The sequence below is a fragment of the Aulonocara stuartgranti genome, assembly GCF_965226115.1.
Source record: "Aulonocara stuartgranti genome assembly, chromosome: 3".
NCBI classification, from domain to species: Eukaryota; Metazoa; Chordata; class Actinopteri; order Cichliformes; family Cichlidae; genus Aulonocara; species Aulonocara stuartgranti.
Genome location: NC_138941.1, coordinates 18,595,829 through 18,611,883, shown reverse-complemented (window position 1 = coordinate 18,611,883; position 16,055 = coordinate 18,595,829). Strand labels below are relative to the sequence as shown.

Sequence of the window (16,055 nt, the reverse complement as noted above, 5' to 3'; positions counted from 1 at the left end):
GGTAGCCTTATTTCAGATCCTGCACAGCTGCTCCTCATCAAGGAATGTGGTGGTTGTCTGTCAGGAGAGAAGAATGGTGATTGAGATTGTGATTAAGGTTTACCAGTAAGGAAAACTAATGCAAACGTGTGTGTGAAATCTAGGGATAAAAGTGGTGCAAATAAGTGTTTGTAAGTTGATGATTACTCACCTTTCTTGCCTGTGTCCTCTTCAAGGTGTTTGGGCAAATGTTTCCCCTGGGGTCCAGACACCATTTAAAGGTTCCGGGAGAGACCATTGGTAAAGAGAGTGTGGTGAATCTTTTTGTGCTTGGGTTTCTGGGTTTTTATAATATTGGGTTTGGTGTAACATTAAGTGTGAAATATTTATTAATATGTAAATGTGGAAATGTATTTATGTATTTATTTATTCTAATTAATATATTGTATACTGTGGTGGAAGGTTGGGATTTAAGAATTTACCTGAGAGTGGAATAATGGTTAAGTCTGTGACAGCTGAACATATTTAAGGCTGCCAGTTGTCATTAGAGGTGGATTTTTTGTGCTGTGAAGAAGCTCGACAAGTTAATTGTTGTAAGGAGAGCCATATAGCAAATAAATACTTTGTTCCACTACACTTGCCTTGGTGTGTCTCACTGTGTTTCCAGCCGCTAAGGGCCGCCCTGTTACAAGGACAAACAGCAGCACATGTTCTCTAAATGTTTGCAGTCATTTTTAAATGACGCTGATACTACATGAGACATTTTCCACATTTATTGTCTTTGAACAGAGAATAATAAAGCCATCAAACATACACAGGCTTCTGCAAATACAAACTTCTGTGGTGCATTTGATGACCTGCAGAGGAGAACAAGTCGGGCTTTTCAGCCCTAACACAACAAGAACAGCTGTGGAACCATTGGCCATTTGCCATAGTGTAGCTGAGTCAAAACAGCCCAAGTGCTGAGAGGGAAAACATGATGATTTATGTAAAGTCATAACTGGCTGCAGCAGCTGAGCTTTGACCTGTGAGCTGCAGCTTAAGCTTCTTTTATGGTTCAGTGTTTAATGTTTAAACTGTTTATGGCTGCACACACACCCACAGTCAGGTTGTATACATATTGAAATATTATATACAGTGTGGCAGCTGACCTTTGACCTTTGACCTGCGAGCTTCAGACTCATTGCTGGTGTGAGGTGTTTACTATTGAAGCTTGCAGACACACCCACATCCTCTAATTTGTTCTCAGGGTTGTTCAGTGTGTTGGAGTTGGAGCAGAAACCTGCTGCAGGTTAATTATTGATCAAACAATATCACACAAGGTGCAGCAGCTGACCTTTGACCTGCGAGCTTCAGACTCATTGCTGGTGTGAGGTGTTTAATACTATTGAAGCTTGCAGACACACCCACATCCTCTGATTTGTTCTCAGGGTTGTTCAGTGTGTCGGAGTTGGAGCAGAAACCTGCTGCAGGTTAATTATTGATCAAACAATATCACACAAGGTGCAGCAGCTGACCTTTGACCTTTGAGCTTCAGACTCTTTGCTGGTGTGAAGTGTTTAATGTGACTTCAGCCTGCAGACACAGAGGACTGATGAAGCAGAAGATTGTCTCTGTTTCTACACAGACCTGGTCCAGACAGCAGAGCTGCAGAGGGAAGACGTTCATGGGAAGAAGCTGAGTAAGTGCAACGTCCTCTTTGAATCCTGGATCAGGAAGTGAAGCCGGGGAATATTTGGTGTTTCAATAAGGTTTCTGTCTTTGACTCAGTCTGCTGTCACTTTGTTTCAGAGAGAAAAAGAGATTTCAGATTAACTGCATTATATGCTGAGTAACTAAATGCTGCTAGTCTGTGGTGTCACTCCCAGCAGCATCACGTCATTTCTTTACTCTGACCTTTAACATCAGTTAACTTAGCTAGCAGAGCAGCTAGCAGTTAGAGTATGAACTCTGTGTCAGCAGTCAGCTTGGTCCTGGTGGTCACCTGGTTTCATGTTTGCTGATGATCCAGATGTGTCCACATAATTATTTATTTCTGTAAATGTAAAGACTTTACAGATAAACAACAGCAGCCCTCTGGCTGGACTCTAACCTGTGAGTTTCCTGTGACTGAAACCACAAGCTGACATTTTCCTTCTGAAGCAGCTGAATGGATGTTTAAGTTTACCTGCATACATGGTGCAAATAAACCCGCTTTGGATGGTTTGGAGGCGGAGCCCAAAGCAGGACAGGATTCTAATGTGATTGGTCACTTTGATGAGGTGGCTGGAACTCAGGTGGTCGAGCAGGTCACCTGCTAACCAGAAGGTTGGTGGTTTAATGCCAGTCTGCATGGTGTCCTGGTGAATGTTCGACAGGAAACACTTAGACACATGGAAAAAGTGCTTGTGTGAACGTACAAGTTGTGTAAAGCTTGTGTTTGAAAAATAAAGTTTATTTCTTATTATTTATTTTATAATAAAGTTTTTTCCTGTGCAGCAGTGGAAATACTGACAACTATAGCTGGATTATTTATTTGAACTCTTTTAAACCAGAGGCTTCAGACGCAGGTTCTGCAGCCTTTAATGGTAATAGTCAAAGTGTGATCGGTGAATTGTGAGCAGCAGAAAGGAGGAAAGCACTAATGCTGGCACAAGGGGCCACAAGCCAGTGTACTCCAAGTGCCAGCCTGGGTAAATGGGGAGTGTTGCATTAGTAAGGGCCTTCTGAACTAAAGCTTTACCAAATAAAATGCGTGGATCATAATGAATAAGACTGTCATGCTACTGATGGCTGAAAGAAAAGGAAGAGGAGGAAGGAGGCATGTTAGGAGTAGGGATGGGTATCGTTTAGGTTTTATCCGATACCGGTGCCAAACCGGTACTTTTGAAACAGTGCCTGTGCTTAATCGGTGCTCGAATCAGTGATTAAAGAATGGAGAACACAAACTTTGTCCAAAAACCTCTCATGTTTTTATTTTTAGCAGTCTCTTTTTTTCTGCAAAATGATAACCAAGTTAGCCTTTTCTGTTGATACAAGATACCTCCTTTGGTTGGAACCGGTGCTTAAAGAATGGAGAACACAAACTTTGTCCTGAAACCGCTCATGTTTTGTTGTTTTTTTTGTAAAAAGATAACAATGTTAGCCTTTTGTGCAGCTATAGGGCATATATGGTATCACTCTATCAAACAAGAAGACAGCAGCATGTAACTACAACGGTGTTTGCTTGTTCACCTAACATTAATGTAATAACGTGGTTAGCCTACTCAACGTAAATTACACACAAACAACATTAAGCTACACACGCAGAGAAGAACGGCTGCTGCTGCCGTCATCATCCTCATCATTTCTGCTCCTCTGGCAGGGCTAGGGGCCAGGACTCTCCTCTTCAGGTTCTTGGGGGATGTTGCTAACTCCGTGTCCGATAACAGGCACCACACCCGCAGTAGTTGTGCTCGGTGTGAGGTCTTGCAGGAAGCTATCAAATACGGTGCATTTCTCGGCTTTAAAAAGAAAACACTATGCGTCGCCGGGTGTTTCATGGTAAACAGACTGATTCTTATATAGCGCTTTTCTACTCTCCCAGAGTACTCAACATGCCACATTCACCCAATCACACCAGCACTTTATCTGTACTCAGTGCTTTCTAAGTACATTCACACTCCGAATGTGGAGAGCAAGTTGGGGTTAGTATCTTGTCCAAGGATACTTGGCACGAGGAGCCTGGGATCGAACCATCAGCCTTCCGACCAGTAGGTGACCAGCTCTACCTCCTGAGCTACAGCCTCCCTGTTTCACCAGATTCGAGGTGTTACCTCCTTTGCACAGTATCAGCTTAAAGCACTTGTTGCAGGCTGCTGAGTTTGCATCTTTTGCTGTGAAGTACAGCCAGACTTTGACCGCTTAGCCTTGGGCATTTTTAATCTGTCGCTCTGCTCTAAAAGAACATACGTACCGGGGCCCGCCTACTATCCCTGGAAAGGTAAAATGATTGGCTAGAATCCAAAGTGTATGCCATCTCAGGAAAAAAAGCACCAAAATGTGCACTGCTTTTCAGTCTGGTTACTACCGTTTATGTCAGACCCGGTGCCATAATGACATCAGATACCGGTGCCCATCCGCAGTTAGGAGGCAATGGTAGAGAAGGAAAGACAGGAGATGGTAAATGGCCTGCATTTGTATAGCGCTTTTCTAGTCCATAGGACCCCAAAGCGCTTTACACTACATTCAGTCATCCACCCATTCACACACTGGCGATAGCAAGCTACATTGTAGCCACAGCTGCCCTGGGGCGCACTGACAGAGGCGAGGCTGCCGGACACAGGCGCCACCGGGCCCTCTGACCACCACCAGTAGGCAAACACGGGGTTAGTATCTTGCCCAAGGATATTTGGCATGCAGCCAGGGTGCAGCCTGGGATCGAACCACCGACCTTCTGATTAGTGGCTGACCTGCTCTGCCACCTGAGCTACAGCCACCCAGAGTGGAGGTGATGTATCTAAATGCATCTGAACAAAGCAGAAGTGCACACCAAACTCAACGGATAGTCAAATGTAGAATCACAGAACAGAACTGCAGGCTGAGTTTGGATGTTTGTCTTTCACACCTCTCTGTGTCTCACACACACAGTGACGTCAGACACAGTCACACTCACTGTTCCATCTGCTTTGTGCACAAATTCATTACTTTCTTCCTTCAATGATCTACATACTACGTGCTGCCCAGTGAATACTTTGCAATGTATTCCATCCCCTTTCAAGGCAGAATTACCCAGTTTATTCCCCATTACAAGACAACAATCAGTCACACTCACACAGACCACGTCTGGCCCGCACTCGCTCACACGTGCGTTTACCCACCAATGAGAGCTCTATCCTCCTTACATATTGGTGGATAAACCAAACACTCAACGCCCTCAGCGGCAGAGGAAAAACCTCCTTTCGGTGGAGCAACCATCCTTAACCCTCCTTAAAAACTGGCAAAGAAACCAGACCTCCTTAGAATAATTAAAAAACTGGTGGGGAAACCAGACCTCCTTAAAAAAAATAAAGAAAAACCGGTGGAGAAACCAGGTAGCTTCTAAAACACCATCTGTTTTAGAAAACAAAACAGATGGTGAATTCTTTAGAGAATTTTCTAGAAATCTTTTTCTTTCAAAACAGAATTCAGAATATTGATCTTTGACATGGAAGCTGTTTCTACAGGATCCTGATGGACACTCAAAGCTTTCATAAAATGTCCTCATTAGTTGTTTGCAGCAGAATATCACCTGATGTGAATCAAAACAACAAAAGTGCTCTGCACATGTGTGTGAGACTACAGATTCTAGAATCAGAACTGCTGATTTCATTACTCTGAACTTTTAAAGGCAGGTTTTGTATCTGAGAGCAGGGACACTTGCTGTGTTCAGTGTGACTCGTCTCTGCAGAAGGTCAGGGCTCTGATAGTTGCAGTTAGCGGGTGACTTACTGGGCAGGTGGATCCTGAGTGTCTGTTGGAGTCAGGGTTCATTATGGTCCTGGTTGCTACTGGAAATAAAGAAACAAAAGGAGGGTGTGTTGTTCAGGAAGTACAGACTGTAGCTCAGCAGGTAGAATTACTAACTGGAAGGTTGGAGGTTTGATCCCTGGCTGCTCCAGTCTGCACGCCACGGTATCCTTGGGCAAGATGTGGAACCCCGACTTGCTCTCCGATGCATCCATCATAGTGTCATTGTTAGAAAAAGAAGTGCTTGTGTGAATGAAGCACGCTGTATAAAATGCTTTGACTGCTCATACAGAAAAGCAGCTCATAAGAACTGGTTCATTTTCCAGATAATTCCACTATTAAGACAACAGACATTTGGGAGGCTTTCTCTGAGAGTAACACTGAAAGTCTTGCTGCTCCTCCACAAAATGAACTTCAGATTAAAGACACAGCTCAGCTAAACACAACTCAAACTAATCTACACTATTTTTCTTTATTACGCAGCGTTTTTATAACTATTTCCAGATGTTTCTAAAGATGAAAACAGAATTAAACTCCAGCCTGATGCGTTTCTGAGGTTCCTGACTCTGACCGTCCCTCAAACGCCTCTCTGGGCGTTTCCTTCCGTCGCTTTTACTTTCGCTTTCGTGAATGTTGTGGCGCAGTTGATCGTCTTATTAAATTCAGTTCTTTGCATTCTTTTGGCGGCGAAGAAAAACTGGGCTCAAAGTGGTCAAACTCAAAAAATGATCTTTATTTTACATTCCCGGGAACGGAGAACTGTTAGGCGCTATCATGCACCCACAGCTCTGAAAAAAAAATCACAAGCTGCATGTGTATATATATTTCTGCTACGTCACATATAGTTTCGATCAAAACAACTCCTTACATAGTAGCAGTTGATGACAATGACAGCTGCAGAGTTTGTGTCTGATGTATTAAGTATGAAACACTGTTGGGCTAAAATCTGGTCAGAATGAATCCAGGTGCAGGTGTGTCAGTTTAGGACCACTGGACTAACATCCAAGTGCTCACAATATAAAGTGTATTCTGTAGTAACATCCTGGTGTTGCAGCAACAGTCCCACATGGAAACGTCAACACTCAAACTCAAAATCTCTTTTTGTCAACAATAAAATGACAGCAGACCAATTTGATCAAAGTTGGTAAAAAGCTTCAGAAATTAGTAAAATATTAAAAAGTGTCTGGATGCTCAATCATCCAGGTAAGGGTTAGGTTAGTAATGCTGTGATTGCAGACATTCCCCAACTCTCTGTGAATGGGACTCATGGCCATTGATCAGTGGTTGTTGATCAATGGTCATGACCTCCCAGCCATTGTGCAAATGTCCTGTTTATAAGGTTGGAAACCTGCAGTCAGCTGAGACTGAAGGAGTCACCTGGATGAGTCATGAAACGTTTCTCCCACTGAAAACATCCAGATGAACAGAATCAACTTTTGGGGATTAAAACGTGTCTGAATCAATCAGTAGGTGCTGAGTGGGTCAGTCAGTGTGTCGCTGGGCTGATTTGTGTTTCCTGTGCAGGTGAAGGTAGAAAGTGTGTGTGAGCTGATGTGAATTGAGCAGCATGGATCAGTGTGAGGACAGAGAGGAGGGAGTCCCTCCCTCTAAAAGCACTCTGTGTGGGGAACATGAGAGCCAGACCAAAGCTCAGAGGTGAGATGACCATCTCTAAGTGTCCATGACTCTTCTCCATGTCACAGCTCAGCACTCACATCACTGCTCCATCATTATTCACAGGAACCCGCCTGGACCTCCACCCAGCTGTGTGTCCTGTAAGAGTGACGCGTCTAATGGTCACATCGTTAATTTTAAAGTCCAGCCTGTGTCCGCTGCAGAGAGGTGAGCTGTTAGTAACAAGAACTCTCTGATTTAAATGATTTTGATGTTTCCTGGTTTCTAAAATGCATCTCTGTAGCAGAGCAGTGTCTCCAAGGACACACAGGCTCAGCTGTAACTGTCAGTTTATCTGGTTTAAGACACATTTGGACTCAATTGGCTGTTTTTAACTATGTATTTTAATCAGAGGTGTAAATCTAGACCTCACACATCTGGATCCTAAACTATGATAGAAACAGCTGCTAGCAGTGGGTAGTTTGACTTTGATACGCTGCTCTAGAAAGCAAACAAAGGTTTGTGCAGCTCCTCTTCAGAAAAGTGTTCAGAGAGCAGCTGCTGTATTAGACAAAGGCTCGTCCTGTGAGCCCAGATGTGTGTAACAGCTGGATGAAGGAGAACCATCACAGTCGTGTCTCCATCCCGCCTTTATTAATGAACTTCCTGTTGCTTGCAGATGACAGGAACACAAAGTGTTTGTGCCACGTGATGCTGCAGGATTTGTTAACGTGTCCATGATGGTAACATCTCCTCGTCTAACTGCAAACACACGAGCGCTCCTAACGGCAGCTATCACAGCCACACAGGCAGACTGTGTCTCACTGTTGCATTCAGGGACATTTGTTTTCCTGTAAAAAGCTGAACTCTAATCTAAGAGGACTGTTACTGACAGGAAACAGCTGCATTATCTGCAGTCTGTGTGATCACAGCTGCTTCAATCACTTTATCAGAGAATTGATCATTGAATAAAACATGTTTGTGTCTGCAGAGGTCAGAGGTCACAGTCTGCAGGATCCAGCTGTCCGTCTGTGAGGAGTGACTGGTCCATGCCTCACCCTCCACACTTCAGTGGTGAACCTGGACCAACGAGGTCAGAGAACTGTGATGACTCCTTTACATGTTTGTGTTTTCCTGGATAAATATGACCAAAGATTCATTAAAAAGATAAAAATATTAGACTTTGTCCTGTAGCGCTGTGTGGCAGGCAGGATTGGACCCAAACACAACAGGATGAAGTCAAAGAGGCAGCTTTATTTCAGCTGTGAACATGCAAACAGCAGAAATAAGGAAACATAACTGTAGGTTTGCAGTGAATGAAGCCTCAGCTCAATGCTCCACTTTGTCCCTCTTTTCCTTCTCCAAACAGCCACATCAGGAATCTTTGATTGAGTTTTAAAATATTTAATTACAAATGTCCAAAGATGGGTTCAGGATACCTGAATCCACAGTTATTAAAGCTAAAATAGTTCACAGGGTTTGGACTTTGTTAGGTGACGAGAGAACATCAAAGTGTTTTTTATCTTTAAACAGTATTTTTATCACTTCAGTTGCTCTCACAGCCCTGTTTGTTATTTTACCAGAGCTCTTATGTTTCACTCAGTGCTCCCACCAAACACCTTGGAGGACACATTACAGGGAGTGCAGAATTATTAGGCAAGTTGTATTTTTGAGGAATAATGTTATTATTGAACAACAACCATGTTCTCAATGAACCCAAAAAACTCATTAATGTCAAAGCTGAATGTTTTTGGAAGTAGTTTTTAGTTTGTTTTTAGTTTGAGCTATTTTAGGGGGATATCTGTGTGTGCAGGTGACTATTACTGTGCATAATTATTAGGCAACTTAACAAAAAACAAATATATACCCATTTCAATTATTTATTTTTACCAGTGACACCAATATAACATCTCCACATTCACAAATATACATTTCTGACATTCAAAAACAAAACAAAAACAAATCAGCGACCAATATAGCCACCTTTCTTTGCAAGGACACTCAAAAGCCTGCCATCCATGGATTCTGTCAGTGTTTTGATCTGTTCACCATCAACATTGCGTGCAGCAGCAACCACAGCCTCCCAGACACTGTTCAGAGAGGTGTACTGTTTTCCCTCCTTGTAAATCTCACATTTGATGATGGACCACAGGTTCTCAATGGGGTTCAGATCAGGTGAACAAGGAGGCCATGTCATTAGTTTTTCTTCTTTTATACCCTTTCTTGCCAGCCACGCTGTGGAGTACTTGGACGCGTGTGATGGAGCATTGTCCTGCATGAAAATCATGTTTTTCTTGAAGGATGCAGACTTCTTTCAGCCTTTCTTACCTTGGCCATGTCTCTGAGTATTGCACACCTTGTGCTTTTGGGCACTCCAGTGATGTTGCAGCTCTGAAATATGGCCAAACTGGTGGCAAGTGGCATCTTGGCAGCTGCACGCTTGACTTTTCTCAGTTCATGGGCAGTTATTTTGCGCCTTGGTTTTTCCACACGCTTCTTGCGACCCTGTTGACTATTTTGAATGAAACGCTTGATTGTTCGATGATCACGCTTCAGAAGCTTTGCAATTTTGAGACTGCTGCATCCCTCTGCAAGATATCCCACTATTTTTGACTTTTCTGAGCCTGTCAAGTCCTTCTTTTGACCCATTTTGCCAAAGGAAAGGACGTTGCCTAATAATTATGCACACCTGATATAGGGTGTTGATGTCATTAGACCACACCCCTTCTCATTACAGAGATGCACATCGCCTAATATGCTTAATTGGTAGTAGGCTGTCGAGCCTATACAGCTTGGAGTAAGACAACATGCATGAAGAGGATGATGTGGACAAAATACTCATTTGCCTAATAATTCTGCACTCCCTGTAGTGTGATTTAGATTTCATTGGTGTAAACACCAGTCACACAAGCTAACCCATGGAGGCAGCAGCAGGCTTTGTGTTTGGTCTGTTGGCTTAAACTAAGAGAGTTTAGTTTGTTAGCACAAAGAGCTGTCAGCTAAAGCCCCGAATGCACTTTGAATACAGACGAACTGAGAAAAAGACTTTAAATACAGCAAACAGTCAAACTGACCACATGTTTTTCTGCTGATCATCCACAGCAGTACGTTTAGCATTCATGCTAGCAGCAGGCTATGACTGTCCACTCAGCACCAACACAGGTAGGAGTGAGCAGTGATGAAGCAGGACTGTGGGCAAGTTTGAGCTACAATCCTATTGGCTTCTCAGTTTCTCCAAAGAAAAGGGGAAAAATTCTTGGTGTTGTGAAGATGTGAGTTGGTCTTGTTGTCGTGGGGCTGGAAGGATGCTGGCAGTGACAGGCTTTTCATACAGTGTTCAGTAACAGAATGAGAAGAAAGCCACTGCACATGAAACAAGGTGCTCGTAGTGTTTGTTTACTGTGTTTGTGCCACAATGTCAGATCAGTTGTAGATTCACATGCAGACTTGTCCAGTGAAACCAGTGCAAGTACTGCAGTACAGAGCAAAGACTAAGCAAGGGTGTTATTGTAAACTTTAACAAAAGACTGTTATGTGACAAAGAGTAAGTACATTATTTTTATGAGATTGTTCATCATGTCTTTAATTTAATATTTCCAGTTTTTCCTTCCTGTCTCATGAAGCTGTGACATTTATTGTTTTTCTCTTAGGATCAATAAGAGGCCAGAATCTCCTGGACCTGAACCCAGCTGTGTTTCCTTAAAGAGCAACGTGTCGAAGGATTTTTATATAAACTTTAAAGGCTGTTCTTCTGCTGCTGAGAGGTAATGTGTGTCTAGATGTTGTTCCTGACTCTGTATTTTTGAATAAATCCTCATGTTTAATATCAGCTCAGCTCTTTTTCACACATTTCTATGTTGGTATGTGAAGCGGTGTGTGTTGGAGTGTTTCCACAAACACAGCAGTCAGAGTGGAAAGAGTGGATGTTGTAGGAGGTGTTTGTGTAGTGAAGAGGCTGAGTGTCTGTAGGACTCCAGCTGCTCCAGCAGGTGTCTCCTTTGTGCTTTGCTTCAAACACAGTGTAGGGAGGAGCTTCCACTCAGGTGTTTCAGGTGTTGCTGGATGGAGGAGGACAAATAGTTTTTCCCTTCAGTGACACTTCAGCAGCTCAATGTTCTGGGAGATGTTTGTCTTTATGAATGTTTATGGATTATTGTTCTTACTTTGGTTAAACTGAGCAATACATTTTCCATCTAACATTTAAAGTAAATTTCCAGGTGAATAAAAGATCTGCAGCTGCAGCCTCTGTGATGTTTCACAGTCTGAAAGTAACAAATTCAACCAGAGTTCAAACAAAGGCTTAATATACGTGTGTGTTTGATATAATGCCAACAAGTACAAACAGGTGTTCTTACAGGTCTTAATCACAGAGGTCTGATAAGTCTGGTGACTTTCACACTCAGCAATTTTGCTGCCTTTTATTTTATATTGGCCTTTTTAAAGCCCTTCAAAGTCTCCCACATTCATACAGAGCTTTTAACACAAACTCCTTTACAGTCCTTCTCCTCTCACACACGATCACACGACTGATTTGTCTGCAGCAGCTGTGTTACTGCTAGTATTTTATTATGTGTGTAATCTCCAAATATTGTTCCTGTGGTTTAGTTTGACTTCCTTCTGCAAACTCAGCTGCTCTGTTGCTGATACACGTCTCCATGAATATGATTGATCAGATGCTGCCAACACCATGTGTTTCATGTGAGCGCTCAGCTGAAACCCTGGGTTGACTTATCGAGTTAATAACAAGCTTCACGTGACTGTGAATGCTAAAGTGAATCCAGATAAAGGAAAGAGACCCTGCTAATGTTGGACTCACTTCTTAGTGTAGATCCCAGGAGGAAGTTCAACATAGCCATTCTTTGTGCTAGCTCGACCAAACCTGAGACCACAGTGCAGGATAATGATCATCATCTGTCTCTGTCAAGGACATTTAAAATCCACAAATAACAAACATAATTATATTTGATCATTAAAAATATGTTTTCACTTAAAAAAGCATGAGCACACTGGTGGATTACAGAAACATGAAAACTGGTTAACAGTAAAGTTAATTTAGGTGTAAACAAAGTGTCAAACATACTTAAGTAGAAGGACTGATGTTTGTGTTAAAATACCCTCTTAAAGCTGAAATACTGATTCAACTTCTTTCTCCAAAAGTTGATTCAGTTCATCTGGACGTAGCGTTTTGTGGGAGAAACATTTCGTCTCTCATCCAGGTGACTCCTTCAGTCTCAGCTGACTGCAGGTTTCAATCTTATAAACAGGACATTTGCATGATGACTGAAACCAGCCCACTGAAGGAACAATGGGCTGGGAGGTCAGTTCCTTAATCTTAATTATGCAATTCTCATGACCATTGATCAACAACCACTGATCAATGGTCATGAGTACCATTCACAGAGAGTTGGGGAATGGCTGCAATCACAGCATGTAAGATGGTGACAGATGTACCCTTAGGCCCCCTCCTCAATTCAGAGATGGTCTTTCCCTTTTCACGTAAATGGCCTCCTTGACTCCGCCCTCAAACCAGCGTTCCTCCCTGTCCGGGATGTTACATCCTCATCATTGAAAGAGTGTCCACTGGCCTGTAGGTGTAAATAGACTGCAGAGTCCTGGCCTGACGAGGTGGCTCTTCTGTGTTGTAGCCAGAGGTTGTTTGGTTTCCCCGATGTATAAATCCTGCCAATCGTCCTGCACTTAACAGCTACACTATGTTACTCTGTTTGTGTCGGGGGACCCGATCCTTGGGGTGGACCAGTTTTTGGCGCAGCGTGTTTTGGGGTTTAAAAGCCACAGAGACCCAGTGTTTAGAAAAAATGCGACTCAGCTGCTCCGACACTCCTGACACATATGGGATAGCTACAGGTTTTCTCTTAGGCAGCGGTTGTCCTTCTCTCCTGGATCGACTGGAACTTTCTTTAGGAGCCTTTCCAGCTTTGACAAAAGTCCAGCTGGGACACATTTACGCTACGTCCAGATGAAGAGAATCAACTTTTGGAGACTTACTTTCCTGGATGATTGAGAATGCATCAAGACGTTCCTCCTAAAGTGTTATTCAGAAAAATGACAAAAAAAGTTTTAAAAATAAGGATTAAAATATTAAAAACTATGTTTTTGAGTTTCCTGATGTAGCACAAAAATATATGAACATAACTGTATATAGGACAGATATTTCACGGTTCTTTTAGGCAGCACCAAAAAACAAAAAGACTATTTTTAAGCTGTCTGAGGTAGTGAGTCAACATGTCACACTGGGTCAAAGGTCAGGGAGTAAAAGTGTGTTTTAAAGGAGGTTTAAAAGCAGCGAGTGAAGGAGCCTGTCGAGGTAAATCGTTCCATAACTGATCAAATTCAGTTGGTGGACCTCTGTGTGAAATCAAGCATCTGGTTCACAGAGAGGATAACCCTCACATGGGCTGTACAACATTATATAGGGAGACATTGTATTTTTATTTTATTTTTTATTCCTATTTATTCTATTTATCCCCTTTGTATATTTTATTTATATCTGTCTCTGTATTTATATGTGTGTGTGCGTGCGTGTGTGTGTGTGTGTGTGTGTGTGTATGTATATATATATATATATATATATATATATATATATATATATATATATAATAAAACAATTCTGTAACTGTAACTTCGGTCGTTGCTGTGCTTTTTGGAAGTCGAATTTCCCAGAGGAACCCACCCGAGGGATTAATAAAGTTCTATCTTATCTTATCTCTTATCTTATCTTAAAAACAGAGATTATCGTAGCCATCGCTCTCTCGCATGGACGTGGCAGTCTTGCTGTCTGCTGCGAATCCTCCCCGTACCTCCGTGACCTCGTCTGGTATCTGCTCCCTCCTCTGTAAGAGACAGTAAAGGAAAACACGTCTCTGCCTAGTCTTGAAAATCTAATCTTATCATCCATTGTTCTTCTAGGGCCTCTTCTTCTTGTGGCCTCAGCTAACTGCTAATATTTAAATGGCTAACATTAACATGTGTGCCAGCCAGGTTAACATTTATGATGAACTATGATTAATTAACTGATGTTGAACCTGGAGCTTTACTGACCTCTGAAATTCCTCCTAAAGTGTTATTCAGTGTTGTGACAGTCAGCTGCTTCAGCTGCTGCTGGGATGGGCTGTGGCAAAGAGAACAGAGAAAATCCAAATCAGAGTTTTTCTCTGAATTAAAAGGAAACAACAATATATTCTACATGGTGAAACTGATGGTTTATGGTGTTTGGGTCTGTTTTTCTGTATTTATGCAGATAAAGTGTAAACTCAGATGAATTATACCATCAAATGTTAAAGGAAAATATCAGGATGAGTGTCTGTGAGCTGAGAAGGACGTGAAGCGAGCAGTTTATCCCAGAGCTGAAGCTGCTCTGTGTGCAGAGATGAGCTCAGATTCCTGCTGTGATTGATCAACAGTCACAGAAATGTAGACTTGTAGTTATTACTGCAGTATGGTCACAGCAGATACTGATGAACATGTATTATGAGGATGGATGATCAAGTTTCTCACTCTCTCCTTTAAATCTCAGTTTTTTCTTCTTCACAGTTTATCTGTTAATTTATTAATGAATAACACTGAAAGAGTTTCTGTTATATTTCCCCTTGAACATCAGCTTATTAGGGCGGCATTAGGAAATAGCCCCCCTCCAAAGAATGAATAAATGAATGATGATAATAATAAAATGATTAAAAAGCAGAGCTCAGAGTGGTAGAATGGTCAAACATGGATCCACGGGTGGTTCAACTGCATTTGGTGACGTGACTAAAGCAAATCTTTCAAATAATCCCACCATCAACGGGATGTTGTCTCCTTTACTACGGTTACTTTACTTGGTCACCGTGTGAATTTCTTTGAAATGAACCAAATTCTTTTATTTGTTGGTTGTTGCATATTTAACCTCTACAGTCAGGAAAGGAGGAGATGAGGCCTCAACAATGTTGGGTTGTAGCTGTGGTTCAGGTTAGAGTGAGTGTCCATGGAATAAATGTAAGTCAGTGAACTGGAAACATGAGTGTGTTCAAACTTTGTTTTCCTTTTTATAATGAGTCTAATCAAAGGTGGACAGAAGTATCTCCACTTTGACTTTTCTGTGTCACCATCAGAGCTTCTGCACAGTGTGGAGAAAGATCCAGAAGCAGAGCTGGACTGCAGACAGCCAGTCAGAGCAGCTGTGTACAAAGTAAGACTGAACATCTGTCTGCTGATGGACTCATTTCTGAAAACTGGACTTCTTGTGTTGTTCAGACATTGAAGAGTTTTCTTTCTCTTTAGTCTCATTGTTTTTCTTTCTTTCAGCAGATGTTGGTCTGCAGGAGGTTTTAGATGAACATAAGATCAGTCTGAGGAGGAGATGTGAACGTGTGACTGAAGGAAGTGATGAAACAGGAAGTAGAACCCTCCTCAACAGGATCTACACTGAGCTCTACATCACAGAGGGACAGAGTGAAGAGGTTCATACCCAACATGAGGTGAGGCAGCTGGAGACAGCTTCCAAGATGGACGCCCTCCATGACGCTCCAATCAGGTGCCAGGACATCTTTAAAGCCTTACCTGACCAACAGAGACCCATCAGAGTGGTTCTGACCAACGGCGTGGCTGGTGTTGGAAAAACCTTCTCAGTGCAGAAGTTCACTCTGGACTGGGCAGAGGGCTTGGAGAACCAACATGTCAGTGTGGTGGTTCTGCTTTCATTCAGGGAGCTGAACCTGATCAGAGATGAGCAGTACAGTCTTCTGGAGCTGCTCCATGTTTTCCATCCAACATTACAGAAGGTCACAGCAGAGAAGCTGGCTGTCTCTCAGCTTTTGTTCATCTTTGACGGCCTGGATGAAAGCAGACTTTCATTGGATTTCACCAACAGGAAGCTGCTGTCTGATGTCACACAGAAGTCATCAGTCAGCCAGCTGCTGACAAACCTCATCCAGGGGAATCTGCTTCCCTCGGCTCTCGTCTGGATAACTTCCCGACCCGCAGCAGCCAATCAGATCCCT

At 42.5% G+C, this 16,055-nt stretch overlaps 2 protein-coding genes across 3 annotated transcripts in view; both read left to right on the top strand.

The window, feature by feature from the left end:
- The window catches only part of LOC309700493 (uncharacterized protein), a 2,098,293-nt gene that overhangs the window by 1,775,619 nt on the left and 306,619 nt on the right, over positions 1-16,055 (top strand). The gene's annotated exons all lie outside the window — the stretch shown is intronic.
- The window catches only part of LOC309700563 (protein NLRC3-like), a 69,411-nt gene continuing 54,775 nt past the window's right edge, over positions 1,420-16,055 (top strand). The window contains exons 1-5 of one of the 2 annotated variants that reach the window (XM_082524173.1): positions 1,420-1,660; positions 6,970-7,101; positions 7,186-7,287; positions 8,051-8,152; positions 10,710-10,823. In XM_082524173.1, the coding sequence (XP_082380299.1) occupies positions 7,013-7,101; positions 7,186-7,287; positions 8,051-8,152; positions 10,710-10,823 (407 nt within the window). In that variant the 5' untranslated portion in view covers positions 1,420-1,660; positions 6,970-7,012. The remainder of the gene's footprint in view (positions 1,661-6,969; positions 7,102-7,185; positions 7,288-8,050; positions 8,153-10,709; positions 10,824-16,055) is intronic. The other variant, XM_082524174.1, reaches the window with a different exon arrangement.